Here is a 20,996-nt window from a genome sequence, read left to right on the forward strand (position 1 = left end):
GGTGTGTGGCTAGATCTCACCTACGTTGTAGTCTACATTTTGTCCTACACTACAGATGTCCGACCCGCGCCCGGCCGCCGCCGCTCGACGACGCCGTGCCCGGGGCCGCGACTCAGCGCTAACCCTAACCCGTCCCCGACCCACTCGACGCCGCCCTCGAACCTCGCTCTCGAACACTCGGTCGCGAGAAGGTCGCCGTCCAAATCCGAGAACGCGTCGTCCCCGCCGCCCGCCGCCGTCGCCGCCAAGAGCGCCGCCGTCGCGGAGCACCCCAGCCCGGTGCTCACCATGATCCCCAGCCACGTCCTCAGCCCCAACTCGCTCGCGACGCGCGACGCGCATAACACCCCCCTCGCCCCGCCTGCTTTCTCCACCTTGAGATTCACGCCGTGACAGAGACGCATCGACGCCAAGCGAACGACGTCGCGGGCGTCGCGAGCGCTCTCGTCCGCGACGACGAGGACCCCCGCGTCTCGCCACGCCGCGACCGCGCGCGCCCACGCGTCCACGTCACCGCCGGGCGAATCGACGACGTCCACCGGGAACGGCTGCTCGAGCGCGGCGACGCGAGGGAGGAACGCGCGCAGGGCGTCGAGCGCGGCGAACGCGTCCGCGGGCGTCCACGCCGCGTTGGCGTCTAAGGGCCGTTCCATACAAGCGAACGTCGGGGTGGAGTTCAAAGGCGTCAGTTGAAGTTGAAAGGCGTCGAGGGTGGGGATTGAAAGCGAGGGGTGGGCGCAGAGAGACGACGGCAAAAGTCCTTAAGGATCGGCGTTCACCACGCCGACGCGGTCGTATGGGAACCAGTGTATAGAACGCACCTAGACACACCGTCCTCGACCCCGGCTCGACCCCGGCTCGACCCCGGCGGTCCTCCCCCGCCGACCCACCCGCCTCTCCGATCAACCCGGCGTCCGCGAGCGCGCGCAGCAGCGCGCGCGTCCTCGTCGCGTCGCGGCCGATCTTGAGCTTCAGATGGCGCGTGTACGTCGCGCCCCAGCGCGCGTTCGCCACCGCGGCGGCGACGTCGTCGTCGAGCGCGACGGTGTAGTAACTCGACGCGCGCGAGCGGACGCCGTCGCGAGGGACGCCAGCCTCCCGAGGGAACCTGAGGAACGCGCTGAGCGGCATCCGCAGACGCTTCGACCACGCGTCCAAGATCGCGGTCTCGATCCCCGACCGCGCGGCCGCGTGAACGAGCGGCGAAGCGGCGGCGGCGGCGGCGTCGAGCGTTTCCAACGCGGCGAGACACGCTTCTTCGACGACGTCGCCGCGCCCGTCTTGATGACCCGCGACGCGCCGGACCTCCGGCAGCGCCCACGGCGGGAGCCCGTCGAGCACGTCCGCACGCTCTCCGCGTGCGTCCCCGAGCGTCTCGCTCGCGCGCGCCGCCGCCGCCGCCGCCGCCGACGACGACGACAACCAGTCCACGACGAACGATCGGACGTCGTCGTAGTCCTCGTCGTACACCCCGGGTTTCTTCGGCGGGAGGCCGATCTCCGCGATGCCGACGACGGCGTCGTCATCGTCGTCGTCGTCGTCGTCGTCGTCGTCGTCGTCGCGAGCGTCCCCATCCCCGTCGCCGTCCCCGTCGCCGTCCCCGTCCCCGTCCCCGTCCCCATCCCCGCGCGGGCGGACGGTAAAGCGCACGAGCGCGTTGCGTCGCTCCGCGGTGGACGAGTGCGACGTCGCGAACGGCGACCGCGTGCGCACGACCAGAGGCTCGATTTCGAGGACGAGGAGGACGTTCGCGCGGGCGAGGGGATTCGGGTCGACGCGGGCGCGGCGCCACCGCACCCGCGCGGGCGCGGGGGGCGACATGCGAAGTGCTCGGAGACGCACACTGGGTAACACTGCAGGGCGATTCCACGAAAGGTTCATCGGTAAGTTGAAAGAAGACGCGATCAAATGTTGAACCTACGGGGTGGGTGAAAATCTGTTACTGATCGCACATTACAATTACAGATCACATCCTGTCGCGAGTTCCGAGACGACCCCCGAACGAAGAACCTAGCACAAACCGACGCACCGCGGAACCACGCCGGAGTGACGTCAACCCGCCGCCATGGACTGCGGACTCGTCGATGCGCTGTGCGACTACTCGCGCCCCGTCTTCCTCTTCGGTACGCCCCGCGCGCGATACCCCCGACCCCGGATGGACTTTCGATGCATTAAATCCATTAATTGCACGATGGATGACTAATAATCGCCCGTCCGAGCGCGCCGTCGACGACGAGCGTCGCGTCGACCTCCCTCCCTCCCTCCTTTCGCGCTCACGTCCTCACCCCGCGCGCTGACCGTCGAACCCCCTGCCCCAATGCGTTCGTCGCGATCGATCACGATCAGGCCTGACCCCCCCGTTGGACGGCGCCACGGACGAGGCCCTGCGCGAGACCGCGCGGAAGTTCGTCGAGCGCTCCGCGACGCTCGCGACCGACGGATTCATCGTGTACGACATCCAGCCCGAGGAGGGCCGCACGCCGGAGCCGAGGCCGTTCCCGTTCCGCAAGCTCGACGACCCCGCGCACTTCGCGTCCGTCCTGAAGGACGTCAGCGGGAAGGAGTCCGTGGTGTACAAGTGCGTCGCCGAGAGCGACAAGGGCGGGTTCGATAAATGGCTGAAAGCGTCCATCGACGAGCACGGCGTGCACGCGTACAACCTCGTCGGCGGCGCGTCGAGCGCGAACCAATACAGCGGCCCGACGATCCCGGAGGTGGCGAAGATGCTGAACGCGCGCAAAGAGTGCGCGCACGGCGGCGTCACGATCGCCGAGCGGCACATCAAGAAGGGAAACGAGCACGAGACGCTCGTGAGGAAAGCCGGGTTGGGGATGCGTTGGTTCATCTCCCAGGCGATCTACGACCCGGAGCCGATGATCAAGCTCCTGAAAGAGTACGGCGCGCTGTGCAGAGAGAAGAAAATCGAGCCGAAGCGCGTCGTCCTGACGTTCGCGCCGTGCGGCCGCGAGAAGACCATGCGGTTCATCAAGTGGCTCGGCGTGACCGTCCCGGAGGAGGTGGAGAAGGAGGCGCGTTCTATACACTGGTCCCCATACGACCGCGTTGGCGTGGTGAACGTCGATCCTTAAGGACTTCGCCCGGCGCATCTCTCCGTCCACACCACGGTTTCAATCCCCGCCTTCGACGCCTTTCAACTTCAACTGACGCCTTTCAACTCCACCCCGACGTCGCTTCGTATGGAACGACCCGGAGATTCTCGAGGCGGAGAATAAGGTCGGGAAGAGCGTGGACCTCCTGTGCGCGATGTGCAAGAGGATTCTGGAGGAGACGAAAGGGTGCGGCGTCCCGCTTGGCGTCTCCGTCGAGTCCGTGTCAATCTTTAAGAACGAGATCGACGCCGCGCACGAGCTGTTCCGCCGGACGCAATCGATGCTTTTGGATTTCCTCGGCGAACCGTGGCTGGTGCAATACAAGATCGTGGAGAAGGGCGCGAAGCGGACGTCGTTCGACTACGGCGCGAAGGGGAGCCCGAAACCGAAGACGGTGGCGGCGCTGCCGTCCACGAGCGAGAAAGGCGACGGCGGCGGCGGCGGCGGCGGCGGCGGGGACGAAGAGAAGATGAAGAACGCCGTCGTCGCCGTCGTCAGCGGCGTCGTCGGGCTCTTGCTCGGGTCCGTCCTCAAGGGCGGCCGCGGGAAGAAGGCTGAGCCCGCGCCCGCGCCCGCGGCGAAAAGTCGGTGGTAGAGCGCGAGCGGACGACGAACGAGGGGAGCTGATATTTATTACGCGAGCGGGGCGAGCGATTGTAACGAAAGAGTCCATAACGACGGCGGATGCATTTTTTTTTTCATCAATTTTGGACGACCGCCTAAGGGCTACTGTACTACGTCAGTCTAGCCCTCCTCACCCTCGCGCCGGGACGAGGACCAATCCGCTCTGCGCGTCCATGTCGATCGTGATCCTCCCGTCCGCGTCCGTCACGAGCGCGTCTTCCCCTAAAGCAGCGCGCTCGCCGCTGTGAATCAGCGCGAACAGTTTGACGCACGGTCCGAACCCGGTGTCCACAGTCGTCGGTCCGGACGGGTTCCCTCTGCCGGCGTGAAACACGCAGAGCGCGTCGTCGCCGTCGGTCGCGTCGTCGAAGAACCGCTCCCAGACGATGAGCGCGGGGTTCGGATCCCCGGACGCCACCCCGCGCGCGTCTCGCCACCGCAGCCCGCCTCTTCGCAGCGCGTACGTGTCGTTTCGCATCCGCCCCGTCGCGCGAACGAACGAGAGCGTCTCCGCGTCCCACTCGTCTTTTTTATGCCACGGAAACGCCTCGCGATTGTGCGGGTCGCGGCCGCTGCCTTCCAAACCGAGCGCGCCGATCTGGCCAACCTCCGTGCCTTGGTACATCATCGGCGGCCCGGGCGCGCACGCCATCATGAGAATCAGCAGCCTGAGCGCCTTACCGTCCCCGCCGAGCATCCACATCGCGCGCGCGGTGTCGTGCGAGTCGAACAAGTTCATCAACATCGACGGGTGCGCGCTGCCGAATCCTAAGGGTCGTTCCATACGAGCGAACGTCGGGGTGAGGTTCAAAGGCGTCAGAAGCGGAGTTGAAAGGCGTCGAGGACGGGGAATGAAACCGAGGGGTGGACGGAGAGATGCGCCGGGCGAAGCCCATAAGGATCGGCGTTCACCACGCCGACGGGGTCGTATGGGGACCAGTGTATAGAACGCGCCTAACCCGCCGTCTCTGCTGTCCGCGTGCGCGCTCTGGTACGCCCCGCACACGCGGCTGTACTCCGCCCGGAATCCGTCCGCGTCCAGAGGTATGACTTGGTAATCCCCGCCGATGGCGTCGTCCTGTCTGAGCTCCACGCCGCCGCCGACGAAACCCAACGCGCACGTCCCGAACGAGTAGTTCATGAGCGAGTCGAAGTGCCCGCCCTCGCCGACGGCTTGCGGGTTTATCCCGAACAGCTCGCCGACGGTCACGACGTGCGGGGCTTCCTCGCGGCATACCGCGCGATATTCTTTCCAAAACGCCGGCGGAATCTCGATCGGGTAATCCAGACGCCACCCGTCGATGTTAAACTCCTTGACCCAGTACCTCCCGATGTCCAACACGTGCTGTCTCACGCCCGCGTTGTCGAAGTTCAGCTTCGGGAGGTCGGGCAGGTCCCACCAGCACTCGTAGTTGACGTGGTAGCGCTCGACGTCGTACGCGCGCACCGGGAACGACTTGGGAAGGAACCAATCTCTGTACGGCGACTGCTCTTGCGCGTCGAGCAGCGAGGTGAACGCCCAGTGCCCGCGGCCGGTGTGGTTGAACACGCCGTCCAACACGAAACGCATCCCGCGCGCGTGGCACTCGTCCACGAGCTCTCTGAACGCGTCCTCGCCGCCGAGCATCGGGTCCACCTTCAAGAAGTCGCTCGGATGATACCGGTGGTTCGCCGTGGAGAGGAACACCGGGGTGAGGTAGAGACAGTTTACGCCCAGGGACTGGATGTGGTCCAGGTTCTGGGTGATGCCGCGGAGGTGACCGCCCTGGAACGACCGGATCTGCGGCGGCGCGCCCCACGCGTCGAGGTTCATCCAGGACTTGTCCTCGCCGCTCGGGTCGGGGGCGAAGCGATCGGGGAAGATCTGGTGGGTCGGGGCGGGGGGTGGACGGATGAGGACGGGGACGGGGACTTGGGGACGGGGACGGGTTTGGTTTGGATTTCCGAAAGGACGCGGACACTTTCTGAACGTCGAATGCGCGCGCCTGGTACACGACCGCGTCTTTCCACCAGTCCGACGCGCAGTTCGGATCCGTCGGCGACGGCGTCACGACCGTCTGGTTCGCCCGCGTGATCGGCTCCACGTCCGGGGCGTCGCCGTACGACGAGTACTTCCGCTCCTCCGTCTCGGACGAAGAAAAGCGCGAGACGTCTCGCGCGAGGTTCTTCGCGGGCGCGCGACGGCGCGCTCGCGTCGTCCGCGGTCCCGTCGTCGTCGTCCTCGCGCGCGTCGGACGCGACCGCGGAGCGACGTGGAGGCGTGCCGCGGACGCGGCGGCGGATACGATCATCTCGGGAGTCCGTGCAGAGCGTGCGCGGCGTCGTGTCCAGTGAGGGATAAAGCGCACGCGTCCGCGCTGGTCAGGCTGGAAAGCGCGCGCGGCAAGACCGACCGTGACCGAGTCTTCAGGTGTCTTCGTCTCGTGGCGGCGGCTCCAACCGTCGGCCGCCACTCCGTCCCCGAGCGTCCGCACGCGCGACGCATCATGCCGCAGTTTTTCGGCATCGAGATCCCCAAGGGCCAGGTGCGCGCGCGTCCGCGCCGAGACGCGCTCCGAACCCGTCGCGTCGCGTCCCGCGCGCGACGTTCGCTCGCCGCCGCCGTTGCCGCACGTGTCGCCCGATCCATCCGATCGCGCGCCGATTCGACGCGTTGATGAATAACGCGCTCACCGCCTCTTCCCCCGCCTCCCCCTCCTCGGACAGTCCAAGAAGTTCGCCGCGGACGAGGGCGACGCCATCGTCGTGTGCCAGGCCGCGCTCGGCCTGAAACCGAAGCAGGACGAGCGCGTCACCGTGTTCGTGAAGACGGCGGACTCCCCCGAGCTCGCCATCGGCACGCTGCGCATGGGATCGTGCGATCAGTTCTCGCTCGGGACGGGGCTCACGTTCAGCAGCGGCGAGACCGTGACCGTGAGGCACACCGGGTCCACGAGCGTGTTCTTGACCGGAAGGATCGAGGACGACTTCGACGACGACTTCCCGATGAGCGACAGCGACGGCGAGGGCGACGACGGGAAGCCGTCCGAGCCGCCCGCGAAGGCGGCGAAGGCGAAGGCGAAGGCGGCGCCGGCGCCGGCGCCGGCGGCGGCCGAGTCGGAGTCGGAGTCGGAGTCGGAGTCGGAGTCCGAGGACGGGGACGCGCCGTCGGACGACAGCGACGAGAGCGAGTCCGACGACGCGGAGGACCCGAAAGAGAAGACGAAGAAGCTCGCCGCGGCGGCGGCCGCGGCGAAGCCCGCGGACGACGCGTCCGATTCCGAGGAGGATGACGAATCGGAAGAAGAAGAAGGCGAAGACTCGGAGGACGACGCGAGCGACGACTCGTCCTCCGACGAGGAGGACGAGGGTAAGCCGTCCGCGGCGAAGAAGCCCCCCGCCAGCGCGTCGAAGAAGCCGCCCACGCCCGCCGCCGAGTCCGAGTCCGAGTCCGAGTCCGAGTCCGAAGAGGACGACGACGACGACGACGACGACGACGACGACGACGACGACGACGACGACGACGACGACGACGACGACGACGACGACGACGACGACGACGACGACGACGACGACGACGACGACGACGACGACAAGGACGCGCCGGCGCCGACGGGCGGCGACTCCGACTCCGACTCCGAGGAGGACGACGAGTCCGACTCCGAGGAGGACGGCAGCGACGACAGCGACGGCAGCGACAGCGACAGCGACGACGAGAAGCCCGGGGAGAAGAGGAAGGCGTCTGGCGGCGGCGGCCGAGGCGGGGGGACCCCCAAGACGGCGAAAGTCGCGGACGGACGCTCGGGCGGCGGCGGTCGCGGCGGCGGCGGCGGCGGCGGGCGCGGCGGGTTCTCTCCCGGCGGTCGCGGCGGTCGCGGCGGGTTCTCTCCCGGCGGTCGCGGCGGGCGCGGCGGGTTCTCTCCCGGCGGTCGCGGCGGGCGCGGCGGGCGCGGCGGCGGTGGAAGAGGGTTCTCCCCGGGCGGCAGAGGCGGCGGCGGCAGAGGGCGCGGGCGGTATTGAGCGCGACCGACAGCTGCGCGTGAGATGTTGAAATATAAATAATGTGAGCACCCTGCCCCCCGAGGATCTGTCACTCCCGCGCCGCGCTTCGGCGTCGGGAGGCCTCGACGCGATGGCGACCCCGCGCGACCAACCGTTGGCGTCGACCTCGGACGCCGTCGGCGCGCTGACGCCGTCGCCGCCGCGGAACATGCGCGACGTCGCGTTCGAGGATCTGTGCGCGCTGCTCGACGCGATTCGCAACGTGAACCGAAGCGGCAGGAAGGGCGCGAAGCGGAAGCGCGAGATCTTGGACGGGTTCCACGCGGAGATGGGGATGCGCCGAGACGCCCCGAGAGAGGGCGCGTTCGATATGTACCGGCTCGTGCTGCCGCAGATGGACAAGGAGCGCGCGGCGTACGGCCTGAAAGAGGCCGCGCTCGCGCGATGCCTAGGCCTCGCGCTCGGGTTGAAACGCGGCGTCTCCCCAGACTTCATCGCGCTCGAGGCGTGGAGGAAGCAAGGGACCGGTGTCTTCGCGCTGACGGCGTTCCAGGTGTGTCACAAGCACATGCCGGATAACATCCCGGCCTCGGGTCGCCGCGCGACGGTCGGCGAAGTCAACGACGCGCTTGATAAGCTCGCGGGGAAAAAAGCGACGGACGAAAAAGTGCCGATACTCCGCGCGCTCTTGGAAGGCCTCGGCGCCGTGCAGATGCGGTGGCTCGTGGCGATCATACTGAAAGACCTGAAGCTCGGATGCGGGGAGAGTTTTCTGCTCAGGCACTACCACCCGGACGCGGAGGATCTGTACAACGTGTGCTGCGACTTGAGACGCGTCGTCACGACGTTGAACGTCCGGGACAAGCCGTTCGAACGCCAGGACCTCTCCCCCGGGTCTCTCGTGAACGCGATGAACTCGTCCAGGGTGAACGCGACGGAGAAGGCGTTTAAGAAGATGCAAAAGAGGAAGGCGACGTTCGTGATCGAGACCAAGTTCGACGGCGAACGGATTCAAGTCCACAGGACGGGCGAGCGCGAGTTCAAGTATCTCACGAGGAACAACATCGACTTCCATCCGCGCGGGTACAGCGTGCTCGACCGACTGTTCCGAGCGCGGTTGAAGAAGACGACGTGCGTCCTCGACGGCGAGCTCGTGATCTGGAACAAGAGAGAGAAGAGATACCTCGAGTTTGGGTACCTGAAGGGTTTCATCAACGCGATCGGGCGGTCGTGTCCGGCGGAGGCGATCATCGAGAAGCAGTCGATGTACAACAGCCGCGTGAGGGACGCGGACGGCGGCGGCGGCGACGGCGACGGCGACGGCAGCGACGGCGACGGCGACGGCAGCGAAAGCGACGACGACGACGACGACCGCGCCGGCGGCGACCGCGGCGAGACGTTGAAGACCGCGAACGACCCGGGGCAGTACAGATTGGCCGACTTGGAGCTCGTCTACGTCGCGTTCGACGTGTTGTACGACGACGACCACTCCGTGATTCACCGCCCGCTGTCCGAACGACACGACGTCCTTCGAGGGATGTTCAAGCCGCTGGGCGCGGGGCACGACGCGGGCGCTCACGCCCGCGCCCGCGAGCGCGCGCGCGGGGAAGAGACCGACGACGACGACGACGCCCCGGTCGCGGACCAGAGCGACGGGACGGTCCGGTTGGGCCCGCGAGGCGGCGCGTCGAAGGGAAGGGTGCAGATACACGTCCCGGCGAAGGATCCCACGGAGCCCGTCAACCCCGACTGCGTCGTCGCCTCGATGCTCGGGGAGATCGAGACGTACTTCTGGCGCGCGGTCGACCGCGGCGACGAGGGTCTCATCATCAAAGACTTGGGGTCGAAGTGGGAGCCCGGCGCGCGCGGGGACTCGTGGTTGAAAATCAAGCCCGATTACCTCCCGACGGAGGATCTCGACGTCGTCATCATCGGCGGGTTCTACGGCACCGGACGCCAGAGGGGCGGGAAGATCGCGGAGTACCTCCTCGGGATCGTGGAGACGCCGACGAGAGAAGGCGCGAGGCCGACGCGGGTGATGTCGTTCAGCAAAGTCGGCACGGGGATGTCCGTGGACGTGATGCAGAGACTCCGAGAAAAATTAGGGCCGCACATGCTTCCCGCGGGCAAAGGGTACAACCCGCCGACGATGTACGACGTCACCGGCGCCGCGGCAGAGACCCCGGACGTGTGGATCGACCGCCCGGAGAACTCCGTGGTGTTGACCGTCAAGGCGGACATCCGGCTGGTTCGAACGATGACGTTTCGCGCGGACGTCTCTCTGCGATTCCCCCGCGTCACCGGCGTGCGGTGGGACAAGCCGTGGCACGACGCGCTGTCGAACGAGCAGCTCGCGGTGATGCAAGACGAGGGCGGGATCGGCGTCGCGGTGGGCAGGGCAGGACGGTTCGGGAATCGAACCGCCGCGGAAGGCGGCGACGGCGCGGGGTACGCCAAGCAGCCGAGCAGCAAACGGCACAAGGCGGCGCCCGCGCGCGACCGAAGACTCCCCGCGCACCTCGCGGTCGCGGACACGTCCGCGGTCACGCGCGAGGGGAACATCCTTCGCAGCCTCGACGTGCGGATCCTCGCCGGCGGCGACCAATACTCCGCCGGGGCGTTCAAAGCCGAGCTCGCGGCGCTCGTGAAATCCCAAGGCGGGAAAACCTCCGAGGCGCGTTCTATACACTGGTCCCCATACGACCCCGTTCGCGTGGTGAACGCCGTTCCTTAAGGACTTTGCCCGGCGCATCTCTCCGCCCATCCCTTGCGTTCACTCCCCGCCCGAGTTGCCTTTCAACTCCATCTGACGCCTTTCAACTCCACCCCGACATCGCTTTGTATGGAACGACCCTGAGGCGAGCCACCCCGGGTTGACGCACGTCGTCGCCTCGCCCGCGGCTCGCGGCACGATCGCGTTCGAGGCTGTTAAGAGAGCGGGCGGCGTGGACGTGTTGACCCCTCAGTGGCTGCGCGACTGCGTCGCGCGCGGGGAGATTTTCGAACCGACGCCGAAGCACCGTTTGGTGACGTGCGCGGCGACCGTCGAGCGCTCCGCCGGCGCGATGGATCGGTTCGGCGACGATCACTACGTCGACGTCGACGCGGACGACGCCGCGGCGCTGGTGCACGGCGACAGGATGACGAGCGCGATGAATCAGCGGCGAGGCGACGACGACGACGACGACTTCGACTTCGAAGCCGAGGAGGTGGCGATGCAGCTCGCGGCGATGAGCGACGAGGACGACGACGACGGCGGCGATGACGACGGCGGCGGCGGCGGCGCGGAGACGGGTAACCCGGCGCGAGCGTTCCGGACGTTCGAGCGGTGCGTCTTCCTCGTCGTGACCGCGCCGCGCGGGGTGGACGTGTCCAGGCTGCCGTTCATCGACGCCGCGCTGGACGTCGCGCGCGTGAAGCGCGTCGACGTCCATCGCGACGAGAGCGAGGACGACGGGGCCCACGGCGAGACGACGAGACGCGCGGCGCCGGCGCCGACGACGACGGCGGCGGCGATCATAGCGCTCACCGCCGCGGACGGCGCAGGCGCCGCGGGGGAGGACGCGGACGCGCGTCGCGACGAAGAGATGGAGGCGGAGCGATCGACGCGCGCGGACGCCGCGCGGCTCGCGCGGTCGCTGAGGCTGCGAGGCGCGCGCGTCGCGTCGGGGTGTCGCGTCGGGGTCACGCACGTCGTCGCGTTCGAGCCGGGCGGCGGCGGCGGCGGCGGCGGCGGGGGCGGGGATCGATCGGACGACGCGACGGGCGACGGCGAGACGCGGTGGGGGGGCGCGATGGTCGTGTCCCCCGCGTGGGCGCGTGCGAGGATGGCCGAGGGCGCGCGCGTCGTCCCGTGAGGGACGTCGAGCGACGCGCGAGCGACGCGCGAGAGTACGAGTACATTTTGGCAGTGTGAAATGAGACTCAGAATCGCAATCGCGCGCGCGGGAAGATCCGTCGCGGAAAGAATCTCTCTCGACCGCGGGGGTCAACCGCGCCCCCTTTTGGAACGAATTGCCAATTCTCGTGAATCGAGCCCTCCGCGTTACTCGATCGCCGCGCGTCGCACGTGACGCATGGCCTCGATCGCTCGCGCGATTCCGCGTCGAAGCTCGACCGCCGGCCCCGTGACCGAGGACGCCGTCCTCGACCCGCCCGCGCCGATGGAAGCGCCGGGCGCGGCGGAATTCGGCGACACGGTGAAATCGACGCGCCAAGACGGCGAGGATCCGTCCGATTCGCAATGGAACGAGGTCAAGGAGGTCGAGCTCGCGGCGCGCGCGGAGGCGCAGCTCACGCAGCTCACGCAGGACCGCGCGCAGAACAGCCAGATGGAGGAGATGCTCCTGAAGATCGAGCAGGAGTTTAAGGCGGAGCAGATCGCGAGGAAAGTGGCGGAGGAGCGGCTCGCGGAGATCGATTTCGAGCTGCGTCAGACGGAGGAGGAGATGCGCGCGATCCGTCACGAATTCTCGGGGTGGGCGCCGCAGGTGGAGAAGAACAAGGCGCTGCACAACGTCTTAGAGCGCGAGCAAGACGCGCTCGAGCTCGTGAAGGCGCAGGTCTTGAAAGATCTCGAGCGCGCGAAGGGCGACGCGACCGCGAAGACGATGGCGCTGCAGAAGGCGGAGGAGGCGATTCGCAGGGAAGAGGCGACGAAGCGCATGAAGATCGAATCCGAGCACGTGGCCAAAGTCTCGCGAATGGGCGCGGAGATCGAGCGCCTGCGCGACATGCTACACGCGCACACGCAGGAACTCGCCGTGGAGATTGTGCGATGGAAATCTCAGGCTGAAGCCGCGGCGCAGGCTGTGGAAGCGGCGAAGCGCGAGGTGATGGCGCGGAAACGCGAGCTCGACAACACGAACGAGGAGCTCAATAATCTGGTCGAGGAGCTGTACGGCTGCCGCGAGAAGAACCAGGAGATCCGCGGCTCCATCCAGGCGCACCAGGAGCGGTACCGAGCGAACATGCGGCACCACAGCCGGAACGCGATTAAGATCGACATCTCGGACTTGAAGCTCGGTCTGAGCTCCGCCGAGCTCACCGAGGCGAGGCTCAAGTACGACTACTCGAAGAAAAATCTCGGGACCTCCAAGGGCGCCACCTCGGCGGCTTCCGCGTTGAACAGAGCGCGCGGGAGCATGAATCGCGTCCCGACGGAGCAGGAGATGTACCTCGCGAAGTTTGACATCGACGGCGACGGGTTTCTGAGCAAAGAGGAGAAGATGATTGGTTTCGCGCAGAACAAGAAGGATCGCGCGTGGAACCCGAAGCTGGGGAGGCACGAGCGAGAGATGGCGATGGAGGCGAGCGCGGTCCGCGCGCGGCACGAGGCTGCGACGCGGATCCAGGCTGTGCAGAGAGGGAGGATGGCGCGGAAGAAAGTCGGGCAGATGCGGCGGTACGATAAAAACGTCGTCGGTGGCTCGATGCCGAAGGCAGGGAAGTACCAGTACCAACCGTACCGACGATGAAGACACGGATGGAGGGTGGCGAGAGCGAGAGCCGAGTGTGATTTCCAACCGATTGAGCCGCGCGCGGCGCGCGTACCTCCCCTCCCCCCCCCCGCGCGCGTACCTCCGAGATCGCTTCGCGCCGACTTTCTTCTCCGTCGCGTGTGGTGCGCGTCGATATCGCGTCCTTCACCGCGTCCGTTCCGCGATCGACCGAGGTAGGGGCGGTCCCGTCCCTGTCGGACGTGTGCGTGTACCCGCATCCGACGACCTGAACACGTAACCTTACCTTCGTATTTACCAAAACGCGGCAAGAAATCGTGGAATGTTCACCACTAAATCCGCGCGCACTCGGTGCAACACACGCGGGGACGCGCGCGCGAACGAACGCGCGCCATGTCGGACGGCGACGCCACCATCGAGATTGCCGACGATGCGCCCGCGGGTGCGCGAACCCGCGTCGTCCGTCTCGCGCTTCGCGAATCGCCTCCCGGGGCGAAACGCCACCGAAGTGAACGATTTCGCGCGATTCGATCGATTCGATTCGCCCCTCCTCCCGCGTCGCATCGCGTCCGCGCGCCCGCCCTCCCTCCCTCGCGCGGTCCGTCCTGACCCTCCTCCCTCCTTCCACCCGACGCGCGAACAGCTCAAACCATAACCCGGAGCCCGTCCGCGAGAGCGTCGCAGTCGCAGCGCCGCTCGTCGAGGAAGGGTCTCGCGTCCAGTCGCGTCTCCGAGCGCGTCAGGGGCAACTCGAGGAAGGCGCTCATGGTGAACGACGTGAAACACCAGACGAAGAGCGAGACGAGGAAGCTCGAGCGGTTCGAACAGATGCAGTTGGAGTACTTCTCCACTCGAGACGCGGACGTGGAGCAGACGCCGACGCCGGAGATGCACTACACGGTTTACAGAAACGACGGCGGCGCGGGGACGACGACGACGACGAAAAACAACGCGGACTCGATGAACCTCCTCTCGAAGATCGGTAAGGAGACGCGTAAAGAAAACACGATCCGATGGCTGCACTTCAACGGGATGAACGAGATGATGATGAACTACGTGTGCGACGCTCTGAAACTGGGCGCGTCCGCCGTGGGAGGGGAGATGGACACGACGAAGTGCGTGTTTCATCGGCACAAAGACGCGGCCGTGAGGCACTTCGACTCGCACGTGTACGTCAGCATGCAGCTCATCGACCGCGAGGAGTGCGACGGGGACATTCCTCTCGTGTCGGACGAGCAGGTGAGCTTTATATATCACCCGGAGAAGGCGATCGTGATCAGCGTGTGCGAGGACGTCGACGAAGAGAGCGACTTCACGGCGTTGACGCGTTTGCTCGTGGAGGGCGAGTCGAGGTGCAACGTCGACGGCGCGCACCCGGGGATTTTGCTCGCGATGATGGCGGACAAGTTCGTGGACGACGCGTACCCGGTCGCGGAGGAGCTCGGGGATTACCTCGAGGTTTTATCTCAAGCCATGGTCGCGCGCGAGTCCATATCGTTCAGTCAGCCCGTGGACAAAGTGCGCATGCAACTGTGGCGGATGCGTCGGTTCGCGATCCGCGTCCGGCGCCTGTGCGAGGCGTACGAAGAAGACGCGCTCGGTGTCTTCGACGACGAGTCGTTCAAGGAATACGTCGGTAAGGTATCGAAACAAGCGGACGGTCTCGAATCCGTGTGCGAGATGTACATCGGCCGCTGCCTCTCGATTCTTCAGAGAGTTGAGGTGTACCAAGAGCAGAGAACGAACGAGACGCTGTTCCTTCTCACGATCGTCACGACTCTCATGGTTCCCGTGGAGTTCCTGACCGGGATGTGGGGCATGAACTTCGTGAACATGCCGGATTTAGAGACGAGCTGGGGGTATTTCATGTTCCTCGCGCTCATACCGTTTCTCATGGGGACGTCGTATATTTTACTGAAAGTGAACGGGTACCTGGACGACTCGCCGCTGGACTGGTCTTGCGGGTTAGGGGGTCTGTTCAAGAGTAAGGAGGGGAAGAAGGACTGAACGAGAAGGCGGATAACGCGCGAAGGTCGTGTTGTCGGATGTGTTTGGAAATAGTATTGTTCAACGCGTGTACCAGCCAGTGACTGGACGAAAAACAGCGAACGCGCGTCCGGTCAAGCCATCACTGCACTGTCTGCCAAATCGCGAGCCCGACCGATCGCGTCAGCGTCAGCGATCGATTTTCACCCACCGCGGTCGTTCAAACCGGTTCTGATTTCATCGCGATCGCAACACGTCCGCGATGAAAAATATCCGCAGCGCCCCAATCAGAAACGTCTTGGGTTGCCTACCGCCATCTCCGGCGGGCGCGCGCGACGGTCTACGACTCAAGACTCGGACGGGTCGCACGGCACCGCTACCGCTCGCGGGAAAACACAGGGAAAACAACGCACCGTCCGTCGCCGCGCGCCTCGATCGCACTCGCCCCGCGCGCGTCGTCGTCGAACATCCGACAGAACGATGCACAGCGCGTCGAGCTTGACCGCGCGCGCGCCCCCCCGCGCGCGCGGGGTCGCGAGAGCCTCCCTCGGCGCCGAGAGAGCGTCGCGCGCGCGCGTCGCGACCAAAGAGCGTCGTCCCATTCGCGACGCGCGGGGAGACCGAGCGTCGACGCGCGGCGTCGCGCGCGCGTCCCCGCCGTGCGCGCCGTCGTCGACGTGCTTCCGACGCGTCCCTCGCGCGCGTCGAGCGTCCATCGCGCCGTGGCGAAGAACGCTGTCGCCCCTCCACGACGCGGCGTCCATCGCGCGCGCGTCGCGGACGCAGACGACGCCCGTCGTGGACGCGTTCGCCGTGGACGAGATCGTGGAGCGATCGATCGGCATCGCGCGCGACGACTTCGATAAAGCCCTCGGCGCGCTCCCGGAGCTCAGCGAGCTCGACGAGCTGATCGTCGCGCGCGGGTACGACCCGCAGGCGATCGACGCGTACTTCTTCAAACACCCCGGGCAGCTCGCGTCGAGGGCGGTGACGGTCACGCGAGCGCTCACGTCGCTCGCGAACCTCGCGAAGAGCAAAAAATACGACGAGCTCGTCGACTCGATCGAACGCCTCGGCCCGACGTACGTCAAGTTCGGGCAGGCGTTCGCGTCCAGGAGCGACCTCATCGGCGGCGATCTCGCGGCGGCGCTGGAGAAGCTCCAGGACGGCATGGCCGCGGCGCCGATCGAGGAGGCGAGGGCGATCGTCGCGTTGGAGTGTCCGAAGGCGCTGCCGGTGCTGTATCAGGTGCGTTCTATACAAAAGTTTTTCACCCATCGCCCGGTTTCAACACTTGATCGCATTCCCTTTCAACTGACCGATGAACTGTTTTTGTATGGAATGGCCCTCAGGGCGACGCCATCGCGGCGGCGAGTCTGTCGCAGGTGTACAGAGGCACGATCGAGGGGAAGGACGTCGCGGTGAAGGTTCAGAGGCCGGGCATCGCCGCGCGGGTCGCCGCGGACGCGACGCTGTTTCGCATGGGCGCGAAGGTTCTCGAGGCGACGGGGATGATCAAGGCGAAGCTCGTGGACTCAGGCGCGTTCTGTTATCACACTGGTCCCCATACGACCGCGTCGGCGTGGTGAACGCCGATCCTTAAGGACTTTTCCCGGCGCATCTCTCCGCCCACACCTCGCTTTCAATACCCGACACACCTCGACGCCTTTCAACTTCAACTGACGCCTTTGAACTCCACCCCAACGACCCTCAGTGGACGAGTTCGCGTCGAGGATCTTCGAGGAGATGGACTTCAAGAACGAGGCGCAAAACATCAAGCGGTTCGACGCGCTGTACGGGCCGAACGGGACGAACCGGAAGACGCTGCCGCCGCCCGGTTTCGTGCGCGTCCCGGGGCTCATCCCGCAGTTTCCCCCGTCCAGGCGCGTGCTAGTGATGGAGTGGCTCCAGGGCGAACGCATCTCGTCGCTGGTCGGGCGAGGGAGCGCGTCGTACGATGAGTACGAGGGCGAGTGCGACTTCGAGACGTGGGAATCGGAGCAGTGCGAGAAGCAGGCGGCGTCGATGGCGCTGATCGACCTCGGGATTCGATGCACGCTGTCGCAGCTGATCGAGACCGGGGTGATGCACGCGGATCCGCACGGAGGCAACCTCCTTCGGTTGAACACCACCGGCGAGCTCGCGTACCTGGACTTTGGGTTGATATCGGACATCCCTCCGAGCGTGCGCGACGGCCTCGTCGCCGCGGTGACGTTGTTGCTGTTCGACCGCGACTACGAAGCCGTCGCCGGGTTGTTTGGGGAGCTGCAGCTCGTGCCGAAGGACGTCATCGAAAACCCGTACCAGTTTGAATCCCTGGTCGAGTCCCTGCGCAACGCCTCGGACGCGGCGCTGTCGTTCAAGGAGGAGGACGCCAACCTCAACGAGGGCCTCACGAAGGAGGAGAAACGCGTCAGGAAAGCTGAACTCAACATCCCGGACGTGCGGTTCGACCAGCTCCTCGCCGCGCTCATCGCGCTCGTGCCGAGGTACCGGTTCGTCCTGCCTCCGTATTTCCTAAACAACGCGCGCGCGTTGGGGACGTTGGAGGGGATGGCGCGAGCCGCGGACCCGAAGTTTAACATCCTCGCAGTCGTGTACCCGTTCGCGGTGAAGCGCTTGCTGCGCAACCCGAGCCGCTCGCCGGTTATTTGGAAGACGCTTCGGAGGTTGGTGTGCGACGAGGGCGCGCGTTTGCTGTCGCTCAGAAGGCTGATCGCGATGGTGGAAGACGCCGCCGCGCTCACGGGGGTGAGCCGTTTTAGGGTGATCTCCGGCGTCTTGAAGACGAAGCAGGGGTGGGCGCTCGCCGCGGAGAGCGTCCTGAGCGCGGTGTGGTGGAGCGTCAGGAAGACGTTCGCGTTGGTGTTTTTCCTCACGGGTATCACGATGCTCAGAGGGATGTGGAAGCGGTGGATCAAGGGCATACGGGACGGGAAGCCGGCGAGGTCGTGAGCGAGCAGGCGCGGGGGACATCACGTCGCGACCGCCGCGCGTGCGACGCGTACTGTAGAAGAATCTAGTTCGTTTCGTTTGTAACAAAATGAGTTGAAAGTCAGCGCACGACGACGAAGGAGCGAGGCTGGGGGTGGGGGGGTGAACTGGGAGACTGAAAAAAAGCATCGGCCGAATTATTATTTTGCCGAAACAATCCGCCGAGCGATGCGTGCCGACGTCACAGAGAGAGACCCAGACTGCCACTGGCACTGAGACTGAGCCGCTCTCGACCAATCACAGGCTGGGATTTATTTTATCCTCGCCGCTCGATCGAGCGTCGCTCGACGCCGCGTCCGCGCCGCCGCGTCTCTCATACACGCTCGCACGACCTCGTCGTTACCGTTCATCTAAAACAATGGCGATCGCCCAGGTTTCCCTCATCTCCGCCGTGAAGGCCGCGCCGACCGCGCGCGTCGCGAAGTCCGCCAAGGCGCGCTCCGCGGTCGTCGTCGCCAAGGCTGGCAAGGCGAGCAAGGTCGAGGTCGCGAAGAAGGCCGCGCCCGTCGCGCTCTCCGTGGGTGCGTCCTCCCCCGACGACAGTCTCGCTCGCGGGCGATCGCGCGACGTTCCACTCGAACGCGCGCCGCGCGTCGCGATCGCGATCGCGTCGCGCTCGCGGCCGATCGCGCGCGGAATCGGCGTCGCGCCGCGTGATTCTTACCCCACGAACTTCTCGCGCCGGATCCCGGAGGGGGTCCGGTCCGACCGCGCCGCGATCGCGCCGCGCGCGCCGCGCGAACCGCCACCGCGCGCCGTCCGTCGTCTTACCGTTCCCTTCCCTTCCCTCCCATCTCCCGTCCGCGCTCCCCCTTTTAGCTCTCTCCGCCGCGCCCGCGATGGCCGCGGTCCCGGTCGAGGTCGCGCAGGTCGCGGACGTCACCCCGGTCCTCTACTTCGCCTTCCTCGGCTCCTCGCTCGCGTTCGCCGTGGGCACCTACATCGCGCTCACCAAGATCAAGCTCATCTGAGCGACGCGCGCGGGCGGTTCGATAGGATAACTAACACAGCGGTGGTCGCCGCGCGCGAGGAGGCGGCTGAAGTTCGTCCAAGGCTGAAGCGACGACGAGACGAGAGCCGAAGGGTACGGGGGCGCGGCGGGAGTGTCTGGCGGTGGGGTCTGAAGATTTTTTTAATCGATTCGATCGACTCTCGACTCGCGACGTTCGCCGCGCGCTCCGCTCCGTCGATCGCTACCACGCGCGCGGACTACTAGATCCCCATCCCGAACGCGTCGTTCATCTTCGCGACCGCGTCCGTCACCCGCTTCGGCTCCGGGTAAGTCTTCTTTTTGCTCGGGGAGACTGGTGGATCCGCGTCCGCCGGCGGCGGCGGTACAGCTGGCGCCGGAGCCTCCCCGCTCGCGGGTCCGGGTCCCGCCTCGCGCGATATCTCCTCCTTCTCCTCCGCCGCCCCCGCGCTCTTTGCCTCCTCCGCCCTGCGCTCCTTCTCCTCCAGCGCGCGTCTCAACCGCGTCGCCTCCTCCGAGCGCGCGAAATCCAGCTCCCGCAGCCGGCTCGCCTCGCGTTCTCGGCGCGCGAGCTCCGCGCGCGTCGCTTTCAACTCCGCCTGGACGAGGTTCAACGCCGCCGCGTGCGCCGCGCGCGTCACCGCCTCCGCTGGGGTGGCGTCGCCCGCGGCCGCGGCCGCGACTTGACTCGTCGTCGCCGCACTCGCCGCCATCGCCCTCGCGTGCCCCACCCCGCGGGCCATCGTCTCTCTCCTCGCGACGACGCGTCGCAGACGCAACACCTCCCTCCCGAGCTCCGAGACCTGGTCGCACATGTACCGGTTCAGCTCCGCCTGCGCGTCGCTGACGCTCTCGGTCGTCTCGCCGCGACGGACGCCGCGCTTGAAATCGAACGACGGCGACCACCCGCCGCGCGCGCGCCCGGTCTCGTCGTCGTCGTCGTCGTCCCCCGCGGCGTTGGGCGGGTTCAACGCCGACTTGGCGTCCGGCGGCGTTCCCGCGCGTCGATGCCGCCGCGTCCTCGCGATGATAACCCCGAGCGCGATCAGGAGCGCGACGCACTCGAAACCGAACGCGACAAACGCCGTCGCCGACGCGACGACGAACGGAGACGGCGCGCGCGTCTGGTAACCCGGGAGCAGCGCGCGGGCGATGCGGTCGGGCACGCGAATCAGCGTCGACGCGGAGGCGCCGTCCTCCGGGTCGACGAAAACGCCCAAGAGGATCGACGCCAGGCACGCGGTCGCGGTGCCGACGGACGCGATCGCGAACGGCGCTCGGAACGCGCGGCGGGAGGAGAGGTAGAAGTCGAGGTACCCCGCCCTGCGCGCCTTCGTCAGCGACGCGCACAGGAGCGGCTGCATCGCGCCCGCGAGCGCGAGGAGCGCCATGGAGAGGAGCGCGGGCGATCGCGCGTCGCGGACGTCGCCGAGGCGCGCGGCCGCGAGCGCGACGCACAGGACGAGGGCGACGTACGCGAACGGCGTGGCGTCCGCCCACGGGACGAAGCCGTCGTCGGTTTCGGCGTCGGACGCGGCGGATACCGCGACGTCGCCGAACGCGGCGTCTCGCCTCGGCGGCGTCAGCGGCAGCGCGGCTCCTCGCGCGACGGCGTTCGAATCCGACGAAGCGTCGTCGTCGTCGTCGTCGCGTCGTCTTCGCGCGTGACCGGTCGGGGGCGTCGACCGCGGGAGGAGCGGCTCCGCGAGCGAAGGCGGAGGGGGGTCGCGCGCGAAGCCGCGGCTCATCGCGGCCGTCATCGGCGATAGGCTCGCCATCGCGACGCGAGGCGCGCGCGACTGCTGTGTGGCGTGGTTCAAATATTTACCGGAGGTACGAAATAATCGGAGGCTCTTTTCACCCTACGTTCGG

General features: G+C 66.8%; 10 protein-coding genes across 10 annotated transcripts; 7 read left to right on the forward strand and 3 right to left on the reverse strand.

Annotated features, from left to right (window-relative positions):
- Positions 1-44: 44 nt before the first annotated feature.
- On the reverse strand, positions 45-1,821 carry MICPUCDRAFT_53124 (uncharacterized protein; the record flags this gene model as incomplete). Its single annotated transcript, XM_003063413.1, has 2 exons — positions 45-760; positions 822-1,821. The coding sequence occupies 2 exons, from the start codon at positions 1,819-1,821 to the stop codon at positions 45-47; spliced, it is 1,716 nt and encodes a 571-aa protein (XP_003063459.1).
- Positions 1,822-2,345: 524 nt separating this feature from the next.
- Positions 2,346-3,396, forward strand: MICPUCDRAFT_10887 (uncharacterized protein; the record flags this gene model as incomplete). The annotated part of the gene is made up of 2 exons (XM_003063210.1): positions 2,346-3,017; positions 3,214-3,396. Coding segments are annotated over 2 exons (855 nt in total), but the record flags the coding sequence as incomplete, so codon positions are not given.
- A 468-nt stretch (positions 3,397-3,864) lies between these two features.
- Positions 3,865-5,547, reverse strand: MICPUCDRAFT_63839 (glycoside hydrolase family 13 protein; the record flags this gene model as incomplete). Its single annotated transcript, XM_003063414.1, has 2 exons — positions 3,865-4,502; positions 4,689-5,547. 2 exons carry the CDS (start codon positions 5,545-5,547, stop codon positions 3,865-3,867), a joined length of 1,497 nt encoding a protein of 498 aa, XP_003063460.1.
- A 673-nt stretch (positions 5,548-6,220) lies between these two features.
- On the forward strand, positions 6,221-7,733 carry MICPUCDRAFT_53127 (uncharacterized protein; the record flags this gene model as incomplete). Its single annotated transcript, XM_003063211.1, has 2 exons — positions 6,221-6,259; positions 6,441-7,733. The coding sequence occupies 2 exons, from the start codon at positions 6,221-6,223 to the stop codon at positions 7,731-7,733; spliced, it is 1,332 nt and encodes a 443-aa protein (XP_003063257.1).
- Positions 7,734-7,845: 112 nt separating this feature from the next.
- MICPUCDRAFT_53128 (uncharacterized protein) lies at positions 7,846-11,572 on the forward strand (the record flags this gene model as incomplete). Its single annotated transcript, XM_003063212.1, has 2 exons — positions 7,846-10,440; positions 10,574-11,572. 2 exons carry the CDS (start codon positions 7,846-7,848, stop codon positions 11,570-11,572), a joined length of 3,594 nt encoding a protein of 1,197 aa, XP_003063258.1.
- Positions 11,573-11,791: 219 nt separating this feature from the next.
- On the forward strand, positions 11,792-13,266 carry MICPUCDRAFT_63840 (uncharacterized protein; the record flags this gene model as incomplete). The annotated part of the gene is made up of 1 exon (XM_003063213.1): positions 11,792-13,266. The coding sequence occupies one exon, from the start codon at positions 11,792-11,794 to the stop codon at positions 13,190-13,192; it is 1,401 nt and encodes a 466-aa protein (XP_003063259.1). The 3' UTR covers positions 13,193-13,266.
- A 301-nt stretch (positions 13,267-13,567) lies between these two features.
- On the forward strand, positions 13,568-15,181 carry MICPUCDRAFT_48841 (CorA metal ion transporter family; the record flags this gene model as incomplete). Its single annotated transcript, XM_003063214.1, has 2 exons — positions 13,568-13,616; positions 13,818-15,181. 2 exons carry the CDS (start codon positions 13,568-13,570, stop codon positions 15,179-15,181), a joined length of 1,413 nt encoding a protein of 470 aa, XP_003063260.1.
- A 425-nt stretch (positions 15,182-15,606) lies between these two features.
- On the forward strand, positions 15,607-18,217 carry MICPUCDRAFT_53131 (uncharacterized protein). The gene is made up of 3 exons (XM_003063215.1): positions 15,607-16,408; positions 16,513-16,720; positions 16,875-18,217. The coding sequence occupies exons 1-3, from the start codon at positions 15,641-15,643 to the stop codon at positions 18,113-18,115; spliced, it is 2,217 nt and encodes a 738-aa protein (XP_003063261.1). The 5' UTR covers positions 15,607-15,640; the 3' UTR covers positions 18,116-18,217.
- Positions 18,218-18,482: 265 nt separating this feature from the next.
- MICPUCDRAFT_63847 (uncharacterized protein) lies at positions 18,483-19,370 on the forward strand (the record flags this gene model as incomplete). Its single annotated transcript, XM_003063216.1, has 1 exon — positions 18,483-19,370. The coding sequence occupies exon 1, from the start codon at positions 18,513-18,515 to the stop codon at positions 19,368-19,370; it is 858 nt and encodes a 285-aa protein (XP_003063262.1). The 5' UTR covers positions 18,483-18,512.
- On the reverse strand, positions 19,367-20,902 carry MICPUCDRAFT_48843 (uncharacterized protein; the record flags this gene model as incomplete). Its single annotated transcript, XM_003063415.1, has 1 exon — positions 19,367-20,902. One exon carries the CDS (start codon positions 20,900-20,902, stop codon positions 19,367-19,369), a length of 1,536 nt encoding a protein of 511 aa, XP_003063461.1.
- Positions 20,903-20,996: the final 94 nt, after the last annotated feature.

Source organism: Micromonas pusilla (genome assembly GCF_000151265.4).
Source record: "Micromonas pusilla CCMP1545 genomic scaffold MICPUCscaffold_14, whole genome shotgun sequence".
Classification (NCBI taxonomy): domain Eukaryota; kingdom Viridiplantae; phylum Chlorophyta; class Mamiellophyceae; order Mamiellales; family Mamiellaceae; genus Micromonas; species Micromonas pusilla.